Source organism: Crinia signifera, chromosome 3, assembly GCF_055691185.1.
Source record: "Crinia signifera chromosome 3, ASM5569118v1, whole genome shotgun sequence".
NCBI classification, from domain to species: domain Eukaryota; kingdom Metazoa; phylum Chordata; class Amphibia; order Anura; family Myobatrachidae; genus Crinia; species Crinia signifera.
Genome location: NC_139219.1, coordinates 182,639,739 through 182,665,004, shown reverse-complemented (window position 1 = coordinate 182,665,004; position 25,266 = coordinate 182,639,739). Strand labels below are relative to the sequence as shown.

Genomic DNA, 25,266 nt, shown 5'->3' with positions numbered 1-25,266 from the left:
GGCTTGGACTGGTCCAAATGTTTTATTTATATTTCCACTGTAAAGAAAGCTCAATGCCTCAATAAGCTTAACCCACTGGATCTATTCATTACTTTCTGTAGCCTATACAAGAATCCAGGACAATTCAACCCTGACTTGTAAAAAAAAAATGCCCTTTATTAGTTACAAACTTCAATAAAGAAACTAAACTAAATCAACATTAATCCCCCTTTCAAAAAATATCTAAAAAAAAAATATTTGAAAAGCGCTCAGCTGGTGCAATGCTGGGCTGTGGATTAATCAAACCTAATCTGCAATAAATTCAGGATGTGATCTCTTCTGACCTCATCAATGAAATCAGCTGAAAGTTACTTTATAAATCCTTCAGTCATTCTTTAACAGGATGAAAGCTTGGCAAATCGCCCCTCCTTCCTCCTTGAAGAGATTACATTAAGAAAAGCCTTAATTTCAGAAATTCTTCAATATGTTAAAACAAGCATGCTACAAAGACAGCTTTAGTTCTATATTTGAGCAAATTGAAGGAGGAAAAAGTGTTACCAAAAGGATATAAAAAGAGGAGGAAAAAGATTTAGTCTGGCTGTTTCTCTCCTTTTATAAGAACCATTTTACGCATTAAGCTTTATCTTGTTATTTTTATTCAAATGCTAATGTTGGCAGAGATTAGTCAGAACGGGATTTGTCAAGTACAGTAAAGTGGCCATTCTCAACAATACAAAGATGCAGTTTATACCAACTGCCAACTATTTGTTGCAACAAAAAGGATTATTTACTACTGTAAATAGAAACAAGATATGTCACTTCATTGGAAATGATACAATACATTTAAAGGAGACAAACTTCTATCAAGTTTTTCACCCCAAAAAATTATTTCAAGAACATTTTTTTCTGTTCAAAGCCAAAATGAGAGATAGAACATTAGGAACTAATGGAGGAATTATAAGCTAGAAGGACCATGCATAGTTCTGTGTATGTGTTTGTATATTAATATACATATCTTTTTTTCATTTTGACCACTAGTACCAGAATACAATGTTACACTTATTAGGATTTTCAAGCATGTGCCATTGGGAAAAGCTATTAAATTAAATAAGCCTTTTTACCAATGCAAAATAAAAATAGTGACTTACGTGTAAAAACCCATTGATTCCAAGTTAACCCGCAGAATACCACCCAACTGACTGTAAAGCTGGTAATCTGGCTCTAAAAATTGCAATGGAACATAGGGCCTTATTCTAGTTCACTCTTTCTGACAAAATCCTTCTGAGATGGAGAAAACCATGTGCACTGCAGGGCGGCAGATGTTACTTGTGCAGAGAGAGTTAGATTTGGGTGGGGTTACTACTTCAAAGTGAGATCTATATTGCAGTGTAAAAATAAAGCAGCCAGTATTTACCCTGCACAGAAACAAAATAACTTACCCAAATCTAATTCTCTCTGCATATTTTACATCTGCCCCCTGCAGTGCACATGGTTTTGTCCATCTAAGAAGTATTTTGTCAGAAAAAGTGAACTAGAATAAGGCCCATAGTGACATAGATAAGCACACGCCCATGGTTGAGGATGTGAGAGAAGTATTTTAGGTACTATTATCAAATTAATCATTAGATGCCCAGAGTAGCCCACTGGCCATCACAGTCATGTGGTCACACAGGGAGGCATGGGTGATAAGGCGTTGGTGCAGTGCAGCATTGGGGTGTTACAAAGATTGATGTAGGAAAGTCTTCTACATTCAGACACACGGAGCCAATCTAACGAGTCTCCGCAAAATGAGTCAGAAGAACATGAGCTAAGCTCGGATTGGAGATGCTCATCACATGCTTTTCTGGCCCATGGAGATCTGCAGCCAGATTGTTTATTGGAGATATATCCTAAGGTGCTAATGGACCTCCTACCATCATGACCACAATTTCAGGGTCTGATAACATGCATAAAGGGTCCAATTGCATGTAAGGGGGTGTAAAACTTATGGAGGTCCGATGCATGGAACAGCTTGGTAGGGAGATCTTGTGGCATACTGAGGGATTTGATTGACATGTGTAGAAGTGAAGTGCTAAGTTCTAATAGTTGGGTAGCATGTGGAGGAGGATTGATAGTAGGTCTTGGGCATGTGGGGATGACTGTTGGCATGGCAGGTGCATGTGGTGAGAACTGATGGCACAGATAGCATGTCATTATATCAAATTTGCTGCGCTATATAAGAGGTCTTAATAAATACATAATATCAGGGGCATGTGGCAAGGACTGATAGGAATGAGAGGTGGTGTCAGGGGCACGTGTGGAAGTTTTTTGACTTGATGCATGTGGTGAATTATTATAGCATTTGGGAGTCTGATGGACATGTGGGTAGACGAAAATGGTATGTGGAGTGGTATAAACATATTTGAGGGTCTGATGGCATGTAGGTAAATTAAAAGGGCATGGTGTGATTCTGGTGGGTACGTACAAGGTGTAAGAGTAAATGTCGGCTATTTACAACTACCTACCCACATTGAACAGTTTTCAACATCAGTTGTGGACATGGTAGCAGATTGAGCCAACATAAAAAGTCAATTATTTGACATTGGGCAGTGATAATAGCTGTGCTGATGATTTTGTGAATATTTTATAGGTCTGGAAATCTATTGGGAATGTAAGAAGATGTGAGTTCTGTGGTGCATGGGGAAAGTTCATCTTTCTTATACCCTTTATGCCTCAAGACACTTGCAGGGGTGCCTCGTGTTGGTGGTCCTTCACCAAAACAAATGTATAGTCAAAGTTATAGGTGGCTGCCAATCAAAATATGTGGACAAATAGAACCACAACTATGTCTCCCACACATTGAAAGAATGCTTATAGTCTAGAGCGATGAGATTCAGTAAGGTTAGGGAAATGCTTACAAATGCTTCCCCTTAATTTCATTGCCAAATTCTGCAGGTAAAAAAACCCCACACAATTACAATAAAACCTGGGCTATGATGCACAATGTCCATAAATGCCTTTTATAGCTCTTAAATACCGTATTTGCCGGCGTATAAGACGACTGGGAGTATAAGACGACCCCCCAACATTTCCACTCAAAATATAGAGTTTGTTATACAAGTGCATCCGGCTAATAAGATGACCCTCCCACTTGGAGGCATGTTTTTCAGCGGAAAAAAAGTAGTCTTATACGCCAGCAAATACAGTATATATTTTCTTAAAATTTACTTGACAAAGGGTAGCGCAATTTATAACAGACTTTATACCATGTAACTTTGTAATTGTATGAAAAATGATCCTGCCACACCTTTAGTTAGAGCAAAAGAATCTTGCTGGTGATCCTATGTGACAAACTGAAGCATAATCCCATGGATAGAGAAGATAATGCAGTTAGCCTCACAAAATAAATTAGCAATAACTCTAGAAGAGTTGTCTCAAAGTAACAATTTTAGCATTACATCCTATATTAGAACTATAAATCCCTTAATGGTGATCATGGTTTTTACATTGAAAAAAATAATATATATGAGTAATTCTGACCTAGAAAACTGTCAGTAGTATACACCACATAATTACACATATAGCATTGTAGAAAGAATAGATTTACATGTGCTACAATAATGGAATATCAATTGGTTTAGAATAATAGCAGTATTAAATAATAATTTTATCATCAGAAAGGCTCAATATTTTTGATATACTGTAATTAACATGAACATGAAATAGACTATACTGTAATATTGGGACTGAAGTACAGTTGAATGCATGTAAGCAATGAAAGCAAGAAAAGCATACATTATAAGTATCAAGTGTATATACAGCACAATTAAGAGGCCAATACCAGGATTTCAGAGATACTAGGAATGGTTTCCAGATGCCATGACATGTTGAGGAACTGCTGTGCAGCATTGCTTAAGTGGGCCCATGGGTATGGCTAAAGGGGCGGAAGGCACTGAAGAAAAGGGCAGATCTGTGGCTGTGCAGAGTGATCTCTAACCTCACAATGTGCAGTCACACAACCAGATTGCCGGGCAGCGTCTGAGTAGAACGCTGCTATTGCTCAAGCTGCCCAGCATAAAGAAGTAAAATAAGCATGCATAAATAAATAGATCCAAAATCATGGGACGGGAGGCTCTAATACCAGAATTGAAATTCCTGCAATTTTGGGCCTAAATCCTGGGATCCTAAAGATCCTTGGATTGGCCTGACTAACCACAATAACAAAGGGGAAGCAAAAAATGTGACTTGACAGGTAAATTAAGTAATCAATTGAGGAGATCCCCAAACATTGCAGCAGGTACTGTGACCTGGTTAAAACTAAAATCAATGAACTTTTAACGGATTTCGAACCAGATTCTCTAAGCTTCAAAAGTGATAAAATGGAGAGTGATAAACAGACAGCCAATCAGCTCCTACCTGCCATGTCACAGACTGTGTTTGAAAAATGTCAGACAGGAGCTGATTAGCTGGCTGTTTATCACTCTCCATTTTATCACTTTTGAAGCTTAGAGAATCTGGCCCTCTGTGTGTAAACACGTGTTAACGCGCTAAGTTTAACAGGTGTTAACAACTATTGGGTGCAAATATGAGGCTAGCTCCCTTTTTTATGCACAGTAATTTACAGTAGGCAATTGTGCCAGCATGCAGTCAGCAGCAGTTCATGAGTGATTTTCATCATGATCATCTTTCTACAGTGCATCCGGAAAGTATTCACAGCGCTTCACTTTCCCACATATTGTTATGTGATTTGTTATGGAATAAATGTATTTTTCCCTCAAAATTCTACATACACATGATGACAACATGAAAAAAAGTTTTTGAGGCTTGTGCTAATTTGTAAAAAAAATATATATATATATAAGAAATCACATGTACATAAGTATTCACAGCCTTTGATCAATACTTTGTTGATGCACCTTTGGCAGCAATTACAGCCTCAACAATTTTTTATTCTGATGCCATAATCTTGGCTAACCTATCTTTGGGCAGTTTCACCCATTCCTCTTTGCAGCACCTCACAAGCTCCATCAAGTTGGATGAGAAGCGTCAGTGCACAGCCATTTTCAGATCTCTCCAGAGATGTTCAATCAGATTCAAGTCTGGGCTCTGGCTGGGCGACTCAAGGACATTCTTGAAGCCATTCCTTTGAGATCTTGGCTGTGTGCTTAAAGATGAAAGATGAACAGTCGCCCGTCTGAGGTCAAGAGCACTCCAGAGCAGGTTTTCATCCAGGATGTCTCTGTAAATTGCTAAATTCATCTTTCCCTCTATCCTGACTAGTTCCCAAAGCCTGGTGTTGCCACCACCATGCTTTACTGCAGGGTTAGTATCGGCCTGGGGATAACAGGGTTTGGTTTCCTATAAATATGATGCCTGGCATTCCAAAGAGTTCAATCTTTGTCATATAAGACCAGAGAATTTAGCTTCGCATAGACTGAAAGTCCTTCAGGTGCATTTTGGCAACCACCAGGTGGGCTGCCATGTGCTTTTTACTAAGGAATGGCTTCCATCTGGCCACTCTACCATACAGGCATGATCGTGGATTGCTGCAGAGATGGCTGTCCTTCAGGAAGGTTGTCCTCTCTCCACAGAGGAATGCTGTAGCTCTGACAGAGTGACCATCGGGTTCTTGGTCACCTGCCTGACTAGGACCCATCTCCCCCGATCACTCAGTTTAGACAGCTGGCCAGCTCTAGAAAGAGTCCTGGTGGTTCCAAACTTCCTCCATTTACAGATGTGCTCATTGGGACCTTCAAAGCAGCAGATATTTTTCTGTACCCTTCCCCAGATTTGTGCCATGAGACAATCCTCGGAGGTCTACAGACAATGCCTTTGATTTCATGCTTGGTTTTTGCTCTGACATGCACTGTCAAGTGTGGGCCCTTATATTGACAGGTGTGTGCCTTTCCAAATCATGTGCAATCAACTGAATTTACCACAAGCGGACTCCAATTAAGCTGTAGGAACATCTCAAGGATGATCAGAGGAAAGAGGATGCACCTGAGCTCAATTTTGAGCTTCATGGCAAAGACCATGAATACTTGTGTACATTTTTTTTTCATGCTTTCGTTTAATAAATTAGCAAAAATCTCCAAAAACCTCTGTTGTTATTATGGGGTATTGTGTGTAGAATTTTGAGGCGAAGAAATGAATTTATTCAATTTTGGAATAAGGATGTAACATAACAAAATGTGGAAAAAGTAAAGCGCTGTTAATTCTTTCTGGTTGCACTGTATACTATTTCATTAGACCTCCATCACCCACATTGCACACATATTCAATGCGCCCGGTGAGGGGGTTTGTACGGTGAGGGTGGCATTTCCTCTCCGAAAACAAGCCATCCTCGCCGTCAAACCCCCTCACCGTATTCAATGTAAGGGACAAATCCTCACCATGAAAGGACAGTGAGGATCCCCTTAAACAGCGAGTCAGCTGTATTTTGGGGGGGATGCAGTATAAATCCCGGTGGTCGGGATCCCGGCGTTCAAAATTCCGATGCCGGAATCCCGAACGCCGAAATCCCGACACTTTCTCCCCCCCATGGGTGTCCACGACACCCTTGGAAGTAGAACAAATTAGTGTGCCGAGCGTAGTGAGGCACCGGGCCCGCTGCGTGGCGAGCACAGCGAGGATCCACGTCCCCCCCTTAACGGGATTTCAGCGTTCGGGATTTTGAATGCCGGGATCCCGACCGCCGGCTTTTCATGCGGAATCCATTTTGGGGCAAGCCCCGCCGTTTTAATGGCCACACTCGCCGTTTCCACCTCGCCTCAGGGAACACTCGAGGTGGAAACAGCAAGTGAATGGGAGGGAGTCGAATACACTGACAGCGAGCTATCGGCACTTCTTGCCGTCAGGGCATTAAATATACCCCATAGACATTACTAATGGTGCCCCACACATTGAGAAGTGTGCTAGGTGCGATTTGAGCTATACAATGTATGCGATTTTAACTTTATACACTGAGCTATTTAAACTACATAAGATTTGGACTAGACTAAAATATGTAATTATCGCATGTGATTCTCTACATAGGGTGCAATTTGAACCAGACACAATGCAATATAGTACTAAAATACCTGCCTGCACATACTATTTTGCCTTGCAATACGGACTACTCCGGAGCATGTGTCACATTTCATGGCTGGAATTTGACCTAGACGTGAAGCAATTAAAACAAAGAAGTTCAAATCACATGTGGGAATCCCACCGTGGGTGGGCACCACAAGGATACATAATTATAAGTGGTGCCAATAATCTGTAGGAAACAGTCATAAGTGTGGCAGGACAGTCGAAAGGATTTAGTGATGTTCTCAGCTTACCGAGAAAGCCTGAATCAGGCGCTTAGTGTGACCTAGGGTCATTTTTTTTTGGTGTACATAATTAGAAAATGTTTTTTAAATACATGTTACCTACTATTGAGATTAAATGCCTTAATTCCACTGATGATTCCAAAATATAAACTGCTAGACTAGAAAAATTGGACGTTTTACCGTATTTGGTTAATTTATCCTTGTAACTAATAATTCAGGAAAATCAGATAACGGAATACTTGCGTAAAGCTGTAAAAGCACTGAACAAAACTAACAATATCAGCTTGAATGTTTTATACTGCTGAAGCGACAGGGCAATCAGAACAGATTTCCTGCAACACAGGGATGCCAAATGAGAGAACAATTGGCTAGGCGTTAATGCACATGGCTCATGGCTCCCACACAGATCTACAGACATAGATAGGCTAACTAAGCAGTGACATATTGGACACAAACAATATTACTGGAGGCGGTACAAAATTACTGTGCTATACACCTGTGCCTGACAAAGATTTTACAGTCACGTCTCTATAATTAAGTAAATTAGCAAATACTTTTACCAAGGAGGTGAAATGTCAGGATTCATTACAAAATGGGTATCAATACATAAAGGTATCAGTAATTACTTTATTATTATTAATTGGAATTTAGGTTTAGAGTTGGTAACATTTAACTAAGGGGATATATCCTACATATTTCTACTCTGTGTGTAACCGAGAAGCTATAGCATCTGAATAAGGAAAAATAAAAAAACATTATTCATCAACTCCCATCCACCTTATACATGGGGGTATAGAGGACTTTCTGAATTGCAGGATCTAGAGGTGTCACTTACCGTATTTATCGGCGTATAACACGCACAGGCGTATAACACGCACCTTCATTTTAAAAGGGAAATCTCAGGAAAAAAAGTTAAATTTCTAAATAAAAACTTATTTTTTTTTACAGACGCTGCTGTAGCCAGGGAGGAAGGAGTCACTGTGCAGGGAGGAGCTTTAACCCCTTGGGTGGTGGGTTGTGCTGGGGCAGGACAAACCTACCAGGGCAGGTTTATCCTGCCCCAGCAAAACCCACCACAGAAGGTTAGAAGCAGCCCGCCCCCCCCTCGCCTCCGCTCCGGCGTTAGTACGCCGGAGCTTCTCTGCTGACTCTCTCCCCCTTCCTAGCCGCCTGTCACATTTAGCAGTGACGTCGGCGGCAGGCTGGGGGATGTTCGCGGCTCGGGAGGACTCGGGTGCCTGAGCGCTTCCGAGTCCCCCCGAGCCTGGCCGACATTACCCGAGCCTGCCGGCGACGTCACTGTAAAGTGACAGGCGGGCCGGGGGGATCGGGGAAGCTCCGATCGCCGGAGCACAGGGACAGGGGGGGGGGGGCTGGAGCTGATCGGAGGTGTGGGGTAGAGGTGCTGCGCCAGTGGTGCACACCTGGACACCACTGGCGCGCACCTATTATATGAAATTACCGCCGTATAGCACGCATATCGGCGTATAACACGCACCCATCTTTTCCCCCTGTTTTCAGGGGGAAAAAAGTGCGTGTTATACGCCGATAAATACGGTATATGTCTGTACTAATATAATGGAAGCATAACAGAGTGCAAACAATGGCACTTTAGGCGAGCTAGAATACACAATGCTTTTTCTCTGACGGTACTCAAATTGTACACAACAGCACCTTTATTTATTTCAAATTATTATCCAATAAAGGAAATTTCAGAAATCAATATTCAATACTGTCTGAAGATCGATACAGAGTGTGGAAACTATAAATCTTGGGTAGACAAATAAAAAAATGGTACTTCTTTCCTAGCACGGCGCCCGTCGTAGGTGATCGCATACCTTAATTTAAGGTATGCGATGGACGCGACCAACGCGATTTAAGGGCTATTTTTAGCCTTTTCCCGACAATAATTTTTTTTTTCATTGTATACCCACCCTTATGGGTATTTTACATGAGAAATGCCCCCCCCCCCCCCCCCCCCATTGTTAATGCCACCCCACGATGAAGGTCAAACCGAAGCGCGGCGAGCGCCGGCGGTACGCGTCCTCTGACCCTTTCATACCCCCACTATCCACGTCGGCGTGGAGTTGCTTTTATATAGTGTGGCGAGCGCCACCTGTGAAGTAATGCGCGTCCCCTCGCCACGCTTCGGGCTCGGTGGCTCGCTGCGCTCGCCACACTATATAAGATCATACCGCTGTGCTCGCCACGCTTAGGGTTGGCGTTGATCGTGGGGTGACGTTAACAATGGGGGGGCATTTGACCCATCAGGGTTGGGAAACAATAAAAATTGGGGTCTGGGGGCCATTTAACATTGGGGCCAATGTAAAATCATGTCTCAGGGACCATTTTACATTGTAAAAATCGCGTTGATCGCATCACATGCGATTTGGTTGCATGTGGTGCGATCAACGCGATTTCGGGGGTTCCCGATGGACACAATTTTTATCGCTGGCGCCGTGCTAGGAAACAAGTACCAAAAAAACATAGGCGCTAAAGCAGCTGCAAGTAATGGAAGCAGCTTCAATTTTAAGCAGTTTTTATTTTTGTACATTTCTGCATTTTTACTCTTGCACAATTTGACCTCCCTTCATGTTCTGACATACTGGTTTCTGAGTAAACAAAATGCACTCAGTATTATAGCAACACCTGTTATCCATGTTTTCCAATGCCTACAGTGCTTCAGTGTTTTCAGGGCATTCTATATAGCCAACAGTATTGTAAATCGTTTTATAAACTCATATGAATTGAAACAAGCAACAGCATACTAAGATCAGTTTTTATGCCTGCTAGGACTTACTGGGAGACCCAGTGACACATATAAAACACTATTTATTTTTAAACAGTACTATCCATCAGCCATTGGTCAGGGTGATTTGTAGAGTCCCAGTGCTATCAGCACGTGGTCGTTTTACATAGTGGGCATGCATTATGTGTTGAACAGGTCAGGGCTGTTACTATCCCAACCTGGCACTGCCTAGTACTGCTTGAACTTTTTTGTGGAAAAGGTGTAGCAAATAGTTTGCCTTTCATTTATTGACATTTATTTTTATATATACAGTGTAATAATTATGAACATTAATATAGATATTTGCTTCAGTGATAGAGCCAAGAAGTAGAGGTCTGTGGGCACAAGACCTGTTAACAAATTTTTGCTGATGGACAAAACCCTGCTGCACTGAAGATGGGGAAAACGTAACATGTGCAGAGAGTCAAGGTCCATAAACACTGGGCGATTATGCCCAGCGTGTATGGACAGCGATGACTGCTGTCATCGCTGGAGGGAAAGCCGCTGTGTATGTGTGTATGTACTGCCTGGCACTGTCAGCGGGGGAAGGGGGGTGGAAAGTTTTGCATAGCGCAGCACTATGCAACTTGCTGTTTTGAGCAGCTTTCAGCTGAATGTTGCCCAGTGTGTATGGGCCTTTAGAATTGGGTAGGGTGTGTTCAAACTGAATTCTAAATTGTATTGTTAGAAAACTCTAACTCTCTCTGCACGTTACACTGCATTGCAGTATGGTTCTGTCCATTTGTAAAAATGCCAGCCTTGCTATCAGGTCAGAATCAGGCCTGGTGACCCCAGTTATAATTCATTTGCCAAATAATCATGCATAACAATTTTATGGCACACATGCACTACACAATAATACATATATTATGAAAATTAGACATGCTTGTTTCTAAATCAGCTCCATAGTGTATGAGGTATAGGTTTAAGTGTAAGGCAATACTTCCATTTCTCAATGCTTCTCATTGAAAATATGTTTCCAGCATTCTTCGGCTTAATAGACACCAATTTCTGTGAGGCTTAATTGCCATGCATCGTCAGTAAGAACATAATTTTCTACACATTGAACATTTACAGGCACTCTTTTAATTGGTTTCCTCTCTCTAAATGATTAAACCTCAACTTGCAAGCATATACAATTAAAATCATTTTTCTTTTTGACTCTGATATCAAATATTCTTTCAACAGAACGAGTCTAAGTATTATAGAGTCATTATTCAGAGCCCTGCTAATAGTTAAACCCAGTGACTTTTGTTTTTAATTAACGAGTTTTGCCCAAGACTAGATTTAAGAACAACGGGCGTCATTCGACAACTAAAAAAACTAGGTTCTGCTCAATTTATAACAGGGAATAACTTTTTACTCCTCTGGGTTTTGAGTTTCTACAAACATAGCACTGGAAAAAAAATAAAAAGGCTGATGAAAATATTTACATTTTTGTAACAGAAAATGCAGACTATAAATAAATGTAAAAAGTCACTGGCAATAAAACAAAGTTTCAAAAAGAATGGGAAGTATGTTTCCAACGGAACATTCTGCTTTCTATACTATGGGCAAAAGAACAACATATGGTTCTAATTATTGCTGGTCTCTCTGCAGGGTATTGCTATGTAAGTTTTGTCTCTCCTCCCTAAAGTACCTTGTTGCTGAAGTGTGCAGATCAGGCGCTTTTAATGATGATCTATTTATGGCCATGTGCCTCTTGGTATACGTTTGAGAAATGTCAAGGAAATACCTTTCAAGAGAAAGCCCTTGTGACTTGCCCATTAGTTTAACCTGACCTGAACTACAATTTTAAATCAGTGCCACTGCAAAAACTACACATTTATATAATAATTGGAATCATCCCTTATTCCCTTCACCTATGAGCTAATCTGATTTATAAGAAGAAAAAAGGTGTTGATCTTAAATGATGAAATTAGTAGGCCGTTAGAGGTGAGAAAGGATTTATACAACACAGGATCTTTCATGCAATTCCCTGCTATTCCTTGGAACTACTTTAAATAGCAATATGAGTAGCCAACATTGGTTTTCTGGCCTGTGTGGTAAAACAGAGCCACTCGAGCACACACAATGCAGAGGGTTTGCCTGCAATAAAGGCAGAAATTGGATACTTGGTAAGATTAATTACCTAGATTGGGTCTTATAATGCAAGTCAAATGGGAAAGTAATTAAAGTGCACCTTCCATGAAAAATATTCATTACTGACGTATCAGGTGACAGATAAATCAAAAGGCATTTAAACGCTATAGGTTAACCTTTAGAGGGTCCTTTCCTTTTCTAGGCTTCCAAGGCAAGTAGTGATATTGAATTCACTTATTTAACCAGGCTCACATTATGTTTCCCAGAAGACAAAGGCCTAGATTGTAATGGAAGCCGCACTAGGAAAATACCAAATAACAAACCAAAACAATAGGACTGTGTCTGAAAACAAAAAGTTAAGATAAAGGAGTCAATTGACTGTCAATTTTATGATTTTACCTTAGCTAAAGGATTGCAGCAATAAAAAAGATGCAAGGGATAAATTAATATGTTTAGTGGTCCCCTGGGTGTGCTATCCGTGAATGAAAGGCAATGTATGGTTTACCAAACAAGTACAATTCTAGATTAGCGAAAATAAAAGTTTCTTACATCATTGGTACTAAATAAAGTCTACGGATCAGATATTATTATAATAGTGCAGATACAGTTCTTTACATAATTCAGTAATTACATAAGGCAGCCTTTATATGGCAGTGATAATTTTACCCAAGGGGACTCTAGTCCTAATTAATAACACATTTTTACTACGTCTGATTTATTTAAAAAATAAAAGATATGATTTAAAGTTAAAACATAATGCAGGTATTTCTGCATTAGGTCTCCAACAATAAAAATAATATCTCTAACTTGTGATTAATGCTATTTACACTACTATATAAAGGACTAGCAGAGACGTTTATAGTCAATTACACAAATAAAACAAAAAAAGAAGCAAAACAGCAGACATATTGGTCTCTGTGTGACTGTCATATACAGTATATGTTGTAGTAGACAAGGGTATTGTTAACACGTAGCATGTGTACCTAGAGGTGTACTTTAGGCAATTTCAATGGATAATTCAGCCCAGAAAATTGAACTCAAAATTATAGTTTATTGTAGTAATAATAAAGAAATACACAGTATATACTGGACAGCTCCAATAGCCTGTGGGTACATACCCTCACGGAGATGCTGCCTGCACTATCACTTAAATAAATGACTGATAGGACGTCTGCTGTGAAGAGGAAAAAATATCTCCCAGCATGATCAAAAGTTTATCTGAAATACCAAAGACCTTATTTTTTTTTTTATAAATCTTATTAGTAGTACTTATAAACTGGCCAGTTGCTGCAAATGACAGCATGGCCAGCTATCTATAATCACTGAAGGTTAGTACATTTGTGCCTATAAATTAAAGGGAAGCTATATTTCCTGGATAAAATTGGTCAGAGTTGGAAGGATGTAATTTTTTGCTATACATTTTAGGTATGCACATACTGCTGAACTGTGCCACCATAATACTACTACTGTACATAGCAAAACCAGCCAATGTGAATAATTGCCAAATATTCCCTTACAAAAACATATTGGCTCTGTGTTGGGCTCAATTTTTAAATTGAGGTGAAAAGTGTCCAAGCCTGTTCATTTAAAATGAGGTGAACCTATAGATGTGTTCACATACTTCTAGCCTCCTTGCATAATACACAGTCCTTCTAGTCGTGCCATGTAGTGGCGTGACTCAGTAGCACTCAATGACTTTGTTTGACGTTTCCCTTTAAAAGGTGTCTTATACGCATCACCAGTAGACCATGGTGATATACAGCATACCTTAATTCTGTGTGTGACTGCGGTTGTATCAGCATATGAAAATTTGTGTTATACTGTTTTTCTGCTTGTGCGTCTTAAGGTGCCCATACATAGTGCGATAGCACCGTGCAATGCGATGCGCTGCACATACTTTTTGTACTGTCTTCTGATCGCATCGCACGCAAATCGCATGCATTGCGATGCAATGCAGACCATAACGGGTGTGAACATTGAACCATGTATGGGCACCTTCATTTGCATAGCAAAGTAAATAAGATGCATTTTTGGCAAAAAAAAAAAGCCAGACGTTAGAGTACAATGTGGGCAACCATCTCTCACACCACACATCTTGCTGTGCATGGCGTATTGAGGATAGATGCATTAAGACATATATTAGTTCTGAATATGTTTTCTTTCAGCAGAATCATATTTTACTACACCCGAGTGTCAGTGTATAGCAATGTATATTTTGCTGTGGAGTCACGCATCATTTCTACTGAAACAAATGAAAAGGCAAATTTTTGTTTGCACGGAATGCAATGCTTTTCAAAAGTGAATTCTCGAGAAACAGAAGAAAACATGCTGCCTATTTTGTTCTCCATGCAAACAATACGAACACATGGTAAAATAGAGAGGTGATGAGCAGGTTTTGTGACAAGCATGTACTAACATTAGTCAAAGTGAAAAACCAACACCTGTCATAGGATTATAGGCAAAATACACAACATATAGTCCTCACTCCCAACAAAGGTAAATATTGACACCCAAAGACTTGTAACACCTGATGCGATTTCAATAGAAAGATACGTCTCTTGCACATTCCAGCTAGTTAATTTACCTAGACTACCTGCACAAAGTAATTACAATTGTTAGTTTAATGTGCAAGAAACATTTAGAAATGTATTTACTGGACACTGAAATCAAGACCCTTTCATCCATGAATAAATGAAAAACAAAGTAAAAGTGTAAATAAAGGCACAATAGTATATGTTAACTATGACTTACTGCATGTGTCACTTCTAACTTGTCAAAAGTCAATCAAGAAGGGAAAAAAGGGCAGAACAGTGTAAAAGCTATTATTTTTTCTTGCTGTGACATTATGCAACTGCTTCTTGTGCCAATTGTACCTGCTTACTCTGCTGTGTAAAGATTTGCCTGGGATGATGGATTCCTTTGTGAAAGATCAATTTAGTACTCTGGGTGATGGAATGATGGGCAGATTAGTGCCGATGGGGGAGTTACTTTTGCATAAATATCTAGCAGCTTTTATGCTCATGCTTGTATGCCACAATCACTAAAACGGTTTCACACATGAACTATTAAATAGAGTATAAAGTGTCTAAATAGCAGAAACTTGATTAGGTTCCCAATTTTCGTGTTAAGTTGATGTTCAACAGTACAATACTTCATAGTCACAATCCCCCTCAAAAAGGACTAATTATTACAGAAGGTGAAACTAGCAACAGCTTTAAAAAGAAATACAGATGTGTAGCCAGTTCATCAAAATTATTCACCACTGCTACCTTGCATTTGGAGATTGCAGAGCACAGGAAGCAAGAGATGTACACAGTGTCACAGCTGAAGGACGGACTTGTGTAAGCAGCCTCCACCAAGAGCTCAATGTACAAAAAAAGTATGTAAAATGCAGAGGATTCAGTTAACACTAGAATTTATTATTTTTATTTTATGCTTTAAACATACAAGTTGTGAAAAATCAACTGCTAATTGGGGAGATTATTTAACTGGAAACTTTTTATGGTCAACTTTTAACTCCACCCAAAGATATATTTTTCTGAATGGTCACATATTAAGCAAGCAATTGCTGAGAGGATGAAAATCTAGACAACATGGCTGATTAGTGTACATGGGTGTAGCTACTGTGGGTGCAGCGAGTGACATTGTTATGGATCCCTTTGATAATAATGTTGTCTACAAGTTCCCTGAATTGTCCACTAAGCAAATTTGTCTGTCTTGTTGCGTCCGGAAAAAGGAAACTTGTCTGCACTCACATATGTAATGGGTTCTGCCTCTACAACTACCGTATTTATCGGCGTATAACACGCACAGGCGTATAACACGCACCTTCATTTTAAAAGGGAAATCTCAGGAAAAAAAGTAAAATTTCTAAATAAAAACTTTGAAGCAAAATAAGGGTAACTCAGAACTTTTTTTTATTAATATTATTACCACTTATAAGGTAAATAATGTAAAAGGACTGTAAAAGCAACTGTTTTAACAAAAGAAACTTGGATATTTTGTTTTTACAAAAGTTTACTCAGAAATCACTATCTGCGAAACCAAGAAACTCTTCATCTTCACTGCTATCTGCAAAATCGCAATGAACACTGCTGCTTTCACTGCTACTATCTTCATAAATCAGCTCATCTTCTTCACCATCCAAAGCATTACTTATGCCACATTTCTTAAAAGATTTGATAACAATATCTTCTTTAACTGCGTCCCACGAAGTCTTTATCCACTGACAAACTTTTGAAATGCCAGGTCTTTTCATTCGCCCAGAATTTGTCATTTCATGTTGGTTTTCATCACACATGTATTTATTCCATTCTTCACGCATTACGGCTTTGAAGGGCTTGTTAATGCTAACATCCAATGGCTGCAATTGAGATGTAAGTCCTCCTGGAATGACAGCTATTTCTGTTTTGCATGTTTGAAATTCTCTCTTTGTTGGTTCTGTAAGATGAGATCTGAATGAGTCCAGTACTAACAAGGATGGCTTCTTTAACAAAGCACCTGGGCGCTTCTCCCACACATTTCTAATCCAAAGCTTCATGCCTGCTTCATCCATCCAACCTTTGGGATGAACATGCACCTGTATGCCACTTGGAATTTTCTCTTTAGGCAAAGTTTTCCTTTTAAAAATGACCAATGGTGGCAGCTTGTTTCCATCTGCAGTGACAGCAAGGACCACGGTATAATGATTTTTTTCATGCCCTGAAGTTTTTATTGTTACTGTCTTGGCACCTCTTGCTTCCACAGTTTTGTTTGAAGGAACATCGAAGGTGAGTGGTACTTCATCCATGTTGCCTATTTGACCAATTTCAAAATTTTTTCTTTTCCTTTGTTTGATAATAAACTTATGAAAATTTATTATCTTCTCTTCATAATCATCCGGCATACGCTGGGCAATCCTGGTTCTTGTTCGCATCCGAAGCTCATGCCTCTTCATGAATCTTTGGCACCATGATGCTGTTCCTTTGAAATCATGTATTTGCAACTCTTTGCTGATTTTCACTGCTTGAATAATGATAATTTTTGTTGATAAAGCAATACCAGCTTTTCTATGATTTACTACAAATTCCTTCACTTGTTCTTCTAATTTTGGCCATTTAACAATACCGCTGCGAAAATTGCATTTTGTTTTTGATGATGTCTTGAGTTTTTCTTCCATTTTTCGCCACTCTCGTATTGTGCATTCTGTTGGTGGCTCTCCAAAATGCCTTGCTGCAGCCCTATTTCCGTGTTGTTTGGCATATTCCACAACCTTCAACTTGAAAGCAGCTGTATATGCTCCACGCTTTTGTTTTAAATCCATTAGGGATACCAGTAGTCACACTGCAGTGGTATACTTTTTAACCTAAGTTTAAATTTAAAAAAAGAGTAAGGTACCGTAGTATCAGGGGGGTGTAAATTTTACCACAAAAAACTGTGAAAACTTATTGAGTATAAGCCTAGGGTGGGAAATGCCGCAGCTACTGGTAAATTTATTTGACACATCAGTAGGTTAAATGTTTCTGAATATTTATTTCACAGAAACACAGTAAACAAGCTAGCTCTTTCAGTGGAAAAGAAGGTCAACCAAAACAATTGGAGATTTATTGAGCTTGGTGTGGTGATAATGTGGCTGGTACTTTGTCACCGACCAATCAGCTCCTAACGCTCATATTTCAAACCCAGCCTGCAACTTGGCAGTTAGTAGCTGATTGGCTGGTGAGAAATTGCCAGCCACCTTTTCAGTTCACTGGGCTTTATAAATCTGCCCCTGTGGACAGTCTGCTATATTTTATTTTCTTGGACACAAATCTTTATTTAAAATACGGTAAACTTACTTTTTTAAATATACCCCTGCACTAAGGAAGGTGGCTGGCTGCACTGGCACACTTCACGGAGTCAAGAGCAACAAATCTCAGACTCCGCAAAGGCCCATGGGAAGAGCTGCTCTGGGCATGCTCAGCAGCACTCCTTAAGGACCGGCAGCCATCTTAGACACTGGCAGCCAGCCTCCTCGCATAAGTACCGTACAGGCTGCACAGAATCCCGGTAAATATGAGCGCTGGAGCGGGTGCCTTCGGGGGGGCGGGCGGCAGGACTCTGCACATGATGTGCTGGTGTGGCGCTGGAGCGGGTGCCTTCGGGGGGGGGCGGGCGGCAGGACGCTGCACATGATGTGCTGGTGTGGTGCTGGAGCGGGTGCATGCGGGGGGACAGGCGGCTGGACGCTGCACAGCGTCCGGCTGCCTGTCCCTCTGCATGTGCCCGCTCCAGTGTTGCACCAGCGTATTTATTGTGTGCGGCGTCCTGCCGCCTGTCCCTCTGGGGGTGCCCGCTCCGGCGCTCCCTCGCTATATCGACGTATAACACGCACATATCGGCGTATAACACGCACCCATCTTTTCCCCCTATTTTCAGGGGGAAAAAAGTGCGTGTTATACGCCGATAAATACGGTAAGTAAAGCTCCAAAAGGAGCGGTCCAACCTTTATGCTTTTGTGTCATACTAGAAACAATTGAGCTAATTAGCGAGCTTGACACGGTCAGACAATAGGTTTCTCCTTGTTTACTGTCTTTATAATGTGAGCTGGAGTCATAGTTAGCAATGTGGTATATATGAACTGAGGGCGCTTCAATTAACCATAACGTAATAATAACCATAATGTACTGAGGACATTCTGTGGTATGATGTGAACTGGTGGCACTGTTCTCCATAGTGGGTACAGTCAGTACTACAATATGGCCTAATATTAATTGGGGGCATTATGGGTGTAATGTGAACTTCGGTACTACTACAGCATTAACTAGGAACTACTTTAGGACATACAATTACCTAGGACACTACTATGGGACAGTAAGTAAATATCTAATGTGGAAAGAGAGGTCTCTCTTAAAATAATGGGTCCAGAGCCCCATTAAAATGTTGCTATGGGACCCCGGTTAGTATCAGAATCTTTTTTATATATATATGTTTAATGACTTGATTGTAACCAAGGGGCAGATTTCTCAAACCTGGTGACGTAATAAACTGGCTGGTGATAAAGCACCAGCCATTTAGCCCCATATCTGAAGTTGCAGACTGTGGTAAAAAAAATGACTATTAGTTGCTGCTGTGTTATCACTTCACAAGGCCTAATAAATCTGCCACGGATCACAAATATGTACAATATACAAAGCTAAAATTCTATCCTCTACTTGCTTCCTATTACTCTTACATATGCGGAGGATTTTACAAATCCATAAACACAGAACATAGATTTGTTTTTAAACGAAAAACAAATTGAAAGCATTTTGTAACCGTATTTGTACAGGTTATTGAACTTAATTTTAACGGAAAGCAAAATGCAATTTCACTATCTGGTTTAAATAAATTACTTCAATTTTGTATTTATTATTTGTGATTAAAAATAAAATGTTCGAGTCTTACTAAAATGAGTATGACTCATGTTAACAAGAGATAAAGTCACGGTCTTGTTTTAAAATATATCCTTCCTTTGTCCTTGCAGTACACAACATACTAACAAAAGCTGATATGCAGGCAAATCCCTGTCACATACTTTGTTACAGGACATAGATCATCCCGTCTAACTCATCCCTGTTCAAATTTACTAGATAGCAGCAATTACCTCTCCGTCTGAGCCTGACCCAGTAGTAAACGAAATACAGATTGTTTGGCTAATTTATTTCCAGCATTGAAGCTCTTGATTGGAACTTTTAAGTTGTATACCACTATATGCTACCACAGCATTGTATACTCATAAAACATTTAAAAAATATTAATCTCTCTCAAGCAAAAACAAACAGTTGTTTTGTATGCATATATGAAAGTTACTCCTGGATTTCATTCTCCCATTTACCCCTATTACTTAGATCAGTTGTTTGAAGCTGTTAATGATCCATCTGGATCAATGTCGTTGCTTGTAGATATAATTTGCTGCATTGTTAGATTAGTACAGATGCTTTTATAGATGGCTATGCTCCACTTCACTGGCTGGCTTTCCATGTTGTATTTCTGTAACTAGGCACAAATGAAACAAATATAATTCTGAAGAGTTTTTCTGATGCAATTATGAAGACATTTTATGTGATACTCAGCTGCAATCAGCAACCAATTAATATTTTAGCGCCATATTTTATGCACATAAAGAACATAATTATAACCAAAAATAATTTTCCGATTGTCAACACTGTCCAAATCATACATGAAAAATAGCTGTAAAATTGAGATGCTAAATCGTATCAAACCAGAAAAGGCTGCAAAAAAAAAAAAAAATACAGGGGACAGGACTAAGGGACGTTAATGTTTTTGTTTATAAAATATTATTATATGTACCAGAAAAACAATGAAGATAATTTACAAAGAGCATTCAATGCTTGTCTTTTTTCACTGGTTTTCCTAGATCCCAAAAGGGCACCTGGCTGTGGGATGAGGTGGAGAAATATTCCAGAATTACAAAGTCTAGTTAAAGTCTGACAACTTTAGAACAGCCTATTTATCAAATTCAAGTTTCAGGTTTTCCTCTAAAGGCTCTGTTTTATGCAGAAAGGTGATAACATAGGGATAACCTAAGGCACTACGTAAACTCTGTGTGCAATGCTCTGAAAAAAAATATATATATTTATATATATATACTCTATTATTAAATATTAAAAGTATTATCGTGTAACAACCCAACAACGTGATGGGGCCATAATGAGCTTATAGCATGAATGATCTTTTGGGATCAAATATAATAAATATAATTCTCAATGTACACAGTACACCTAGCACCTTACGTTATCACTTTTCTGCATACACATACATTTCCTTTTGGGAACTACTGTAGGATATCCCTTTGGTCTGTGAGTTTGGCCAGCTCTGGTATCTAGGTGTGAGTTAAAGCCCCACCACTCCATTACAAACATCTTTTTTTTTTGTTATGCCTCATATATGCCTTCAGCTAACGTGAGAGTAAATAACATAATGACTTGATTGCATGTGATAATTGTTCATGTGAAACTCTTTATCACAATGCTTTAAGTGCACCACCAAAGTGGTGACAAACGAGCAAACAGACAAGCAAAATGGATTCAATAAAAGTTTAGAGAAAGAAACAGCTTTGTAAAATGAAGATGTTTTAAAAGTCTAATGACCATATATAGTACTCCTTGGCACACCCGCCAAAAAAAGCATTTGAAACTAAAATATATAAATCTTATTTTCAATAATAACAGTTGGCAAAAGACAGTGTGTTTTTGCAGTGCTCTAAGCTATGGTATCAATCCACTTCTATGATGCACTTCTTAAGCTGTCAAACTCATACAGCAGTATGACAGTCTCAGAGACAAAGAGACTGCTAATATAATTTGGTGCTATCTCTTAGCTGTATTGCTGCAGTCAGTATGGACAGAAGGGTACAGTAAGTCCAGGGATGGCTCAATGGGTTGGCTAGAGAGCAGGAGTATCCCAGCATTCAGGATTAATTTGGTGAGAATGCGGACTCCGGCAGAATCAAGATGTTAAGTACTAGGGTTAGTTTTAGGGTAAGGGAAGATTTATCATAATCTGTTGGGATTTTGACCGTTCAGATGCCACTGTTGGCATCTCATCGTCACGATCCTGTGTGCCAGAATTTGAAGGGGTGCACCAAATGGATTTTTTTTTCACCTGAGGATCTACTTAGTATAAAACTGGCCCAGAGTTTATACAATCCTTTTAAGCTGTATTTTGAACAAAGCTGGAGAAACTGTTTGGATAAGCCTTAAATTGTCAGTTATAGTTTGTTTCTTTAAATATACTTGATAAAACTTGATATAAACACAGATCTGCTGTTTGTACACACTGATGCATTCAAACGTACTCCTCAAAAGTAGGTGAAACCTTGTACAACTGTTAGGGTACTCTAAATTGTATACATTATCCAATGTCTGTCTACTTCTGCCACCTGTGCAACAACTTTTCACAGTTAGTTTGATTACATATACAAATACAGATAGTATAAATGCACACAAATTACGAGGTTTCTATGTGTATATGTAACTATTTCTCACGAAATGAACACATTACTGCGGTGACATTTACAAAAAAGATTTCTGCTTTTTCACACATTCCCTGAATATTGATCAGCATCTTATTTAGAGGTACTATGGTATTGTGGCAACAGAGCGCAACTAATTCCTTATGACAATCATGGTGCTAGCCATGAAAAAGTCCCTGTTGCGCACAGTTTTACAAGTCTGTCATGAAGACATTCTAGACGAGATTTGTTAGCCTGATTCGCTTTTGCAATTGATTATGGTGCTTACCAAGATGTCAGCAATGACAGATGGCCTTAACCTCCTACACTTCCTACGATTGGCTGCCAAGCAATTGCAGCTGAATTATACTTCATCCTTCGGCTCATAATTCTTCCTGCCTATGATAGCATTTTGAGAACTGTGTGAACCAGTCTCCAAACCCATACAATCTCATAACCATTGTATATTAGACTAACATTTATGTTCTTTAAAATTTGACACCATAGCCGGCAGTTTATTAAGCATTGGATTTAAACAGCTTACTGCAAAATCCTGCTCAGTAAGCCAGTAAAACAGATAAACAAGGCAATGTACACCATAGATGAGATAGAAAGTGTGATAAGTAGTGAGGGAACAATTCTCCAAATTCTATAACTTGTAAGGACTGACGCTTTGGTTTTAGGTAGAAAACCACATAAGAGTAGCCATGTTCCCCATGTTTTCCTTTTTTGTTGGTAGTTCCCCGCATCCTCGTAAGACACCACTCACACATTCTTCTAACTTCTTAGTACACTGGGCTGAATAGGGAGCTAAATACTGTGAATGTTTAGGTATGTCTGATGGGGCTGGGCCTACCGATGCAATTCCATTGTAATTGTGTCATTTTAGTCTTGTCTCTTATTCAAATTTGTGTGAATCGCAGTACCTTTCCCCAAGGAGGAGGAGCTTGATTACAAAACTGGACCTATCCTGTGCCCCATCACTTCCCACCTACTTTTTCTCTGTGGGCTTCTCCCAGAGGAAAGAGTTGGTAAGTATCATTTAACTTATGTGTCAGACGAGTGTCGGTCTACAATAACTTCAGAGTGTTTTCGTGTTATTTAAACAGTATCTAAATAAGGGTATGCAAGGAAGTCCATCATTCAGCTGTAGCAGGACTGGCACGCTTGCAAATAAAACCCAAGTTGCACGCTGGGCACACAAAGCACTGATGCTGCTGATATCTTTCCCATAAAATTGGCATGTACAAAAATACAGAATTTTTAAGTACAGAGCAGAGAACATACCGGCTTGGCCAGTCGTAATACTGACTGCAGCAAATAGTCTTTGGGAGCGGCTCAGGTCTGAAACCCCATTCACGGCTTCAACTTCAAAAGTGTAGTTGGCATGAGCCAACAGGTCCACAATAGTAATATAGGTATCTCCCAATCCACTTTGCTGAGGCACGTATCCCACATTGCTCCCGCAGGGAATGCACTCCCCCTGCTCCCAGCTGCACCTTTTGCATACAACTCGATAGGTGACATCATTTCTCCCACCGTTGTCTGCTGGTGGACTCCATTCCAGGCTCACTGTTGTCTGGTTGATATTGTAAATTAGATTCTGGGGTGCTGAAGGTGGTCCTTTAAAAAGGAACAAAAATCAAACAATTAATATGCTGGAAAGATACATGAATTTACAGCCTAATTACTGCAGAATTTGTCTTGTATCCTATCATAAACAGTAGTGGGGGAAATTTACTAAGATATGTATTCTACTTCACATGTGATGTTGTTATGGGAAACCAATCAGATCCTGTCTACTTTATTCTAGAGGGTCCTAAATATATAAGTAGATTCTGATTGGTTGCCCATAGCCACATCACATGTGAAGTAGAATACACATCTTAGTAAATGTCCCCCAGTGTGTATGAACAGATGACTTTACTATGACGTATAGGTTTTATCTTTTCCACATGTGTTTTGTGCGCTCCATGCAAAGTTAAAAATTTAATCCAGGTTGGTGCTGACTATTTGGTTCCTGTGGCAAAACCAAATTCCTACCATTAAAAAATGTATATTTAGAGCTGGTCTTTAAATATATTGGGAAAGGAGGACATGAAACATGAAAAGGATTGCATGCTAGACAGGATACATGCATGCAAGTGCAAATACCTCCTGCTATTGTTATCTGGACATAGAATAACCTTGAGACCTCACAAAACCAGCCTGTTTGCTTTTGCTTCTTTGTGACTTGCCAGATGCAATGCCTACACAACCAGTCCTGTCTACGGTCTGTCCACAGACAAATTACGTGCACATCTGCAAAGTTGTCTGATGCCATCTACACAGTTTAGCACAAAACCAAGAGCAATAACACAAAAATGAACAATGTAGCCTTTGTTCAGCTCAAATCCTTTGTGAATGACAACAAAGGAGATTATTCTTGTTTTAGTTAGAAGAATTTTTTTTTTTACTAAGTGCAGTTACACTATTTGTGACCTCAGTTTACACAGCAGCTTTTTCATTTACTAATGTACTTTCAGTTCCAGTTTTAAGCTTTCAGATGGTTAAAACATGCTCACTACAGGAGAGAAATCTCTTTATTTCATTTCCATAATAATTGCATTTCAGTCTCTCTATTTTGATAAATATAACACAGTACAAATATTTTACTTTTTTTTTTTAAGTTGTTGCATTAGACTAATCTTCCAGTAGAGATATTTATGTTGCAAAAGCTATTTGTGTAAAAAAAGGATAGAAGTGAGAAAACTGATTCAAAATAGTTGAAATATGTTTATTCAGATAAGGTTCCACCAATGGGCTTAAAGAAGAAAAAAAAGCTGCATTTAAATACATTTCTATTAAAAAAAGTAAGGATGCATACGAAGAAATGTTATTGGTCTACACCCAAGCACAGAAGGCCTGTCCTCCTATCTGTATATGCATGTACATTTTATATTCTGTAACCAGTACATTACTCAATACGTGCAATATCATTCATTATGTTTTTTCCTACTAGACATTTTTAAGATGAAAACTTTGGGTCTATAGAATAAGTAACCTGAACGTCCTGTAAGTTTTACATAATATAATTATAATAAAAAGAAAGGAAAATGAAAAATATTATAGTTTAATAATATTCAACAATTACATTTTAAATCATGAACTTT

The 25,266-nt window shown here is 39.3% G+C and overlaps 1 protein-coding gene across 7 annotated transcripts in view; it reads right to left on the bottom strand.

Moving 5' to 3' along the window:
- The window catches only part of EPHA7 (EPH receptor A7), a 184,658-nt gene that overhangs the window by 74,379 nt on the left and 85,013 nt on the right, over positions 1-25,266 (bottom strand). For all 7 annotated transcript variants that reach the window (XM_083177030.1, XM_083177035.1, XM_083177033.1 and 4 more), the window contains exon 5: positions 23,402-23,737. In XM_083177030.1, coding sequence (XP_083033156.1) covers positions 23,402-23,737 — 336 coding nt within the window. The remainder of the gene's footprint in view (positions 1-23,401; positions 23,738-25,266) is intronic.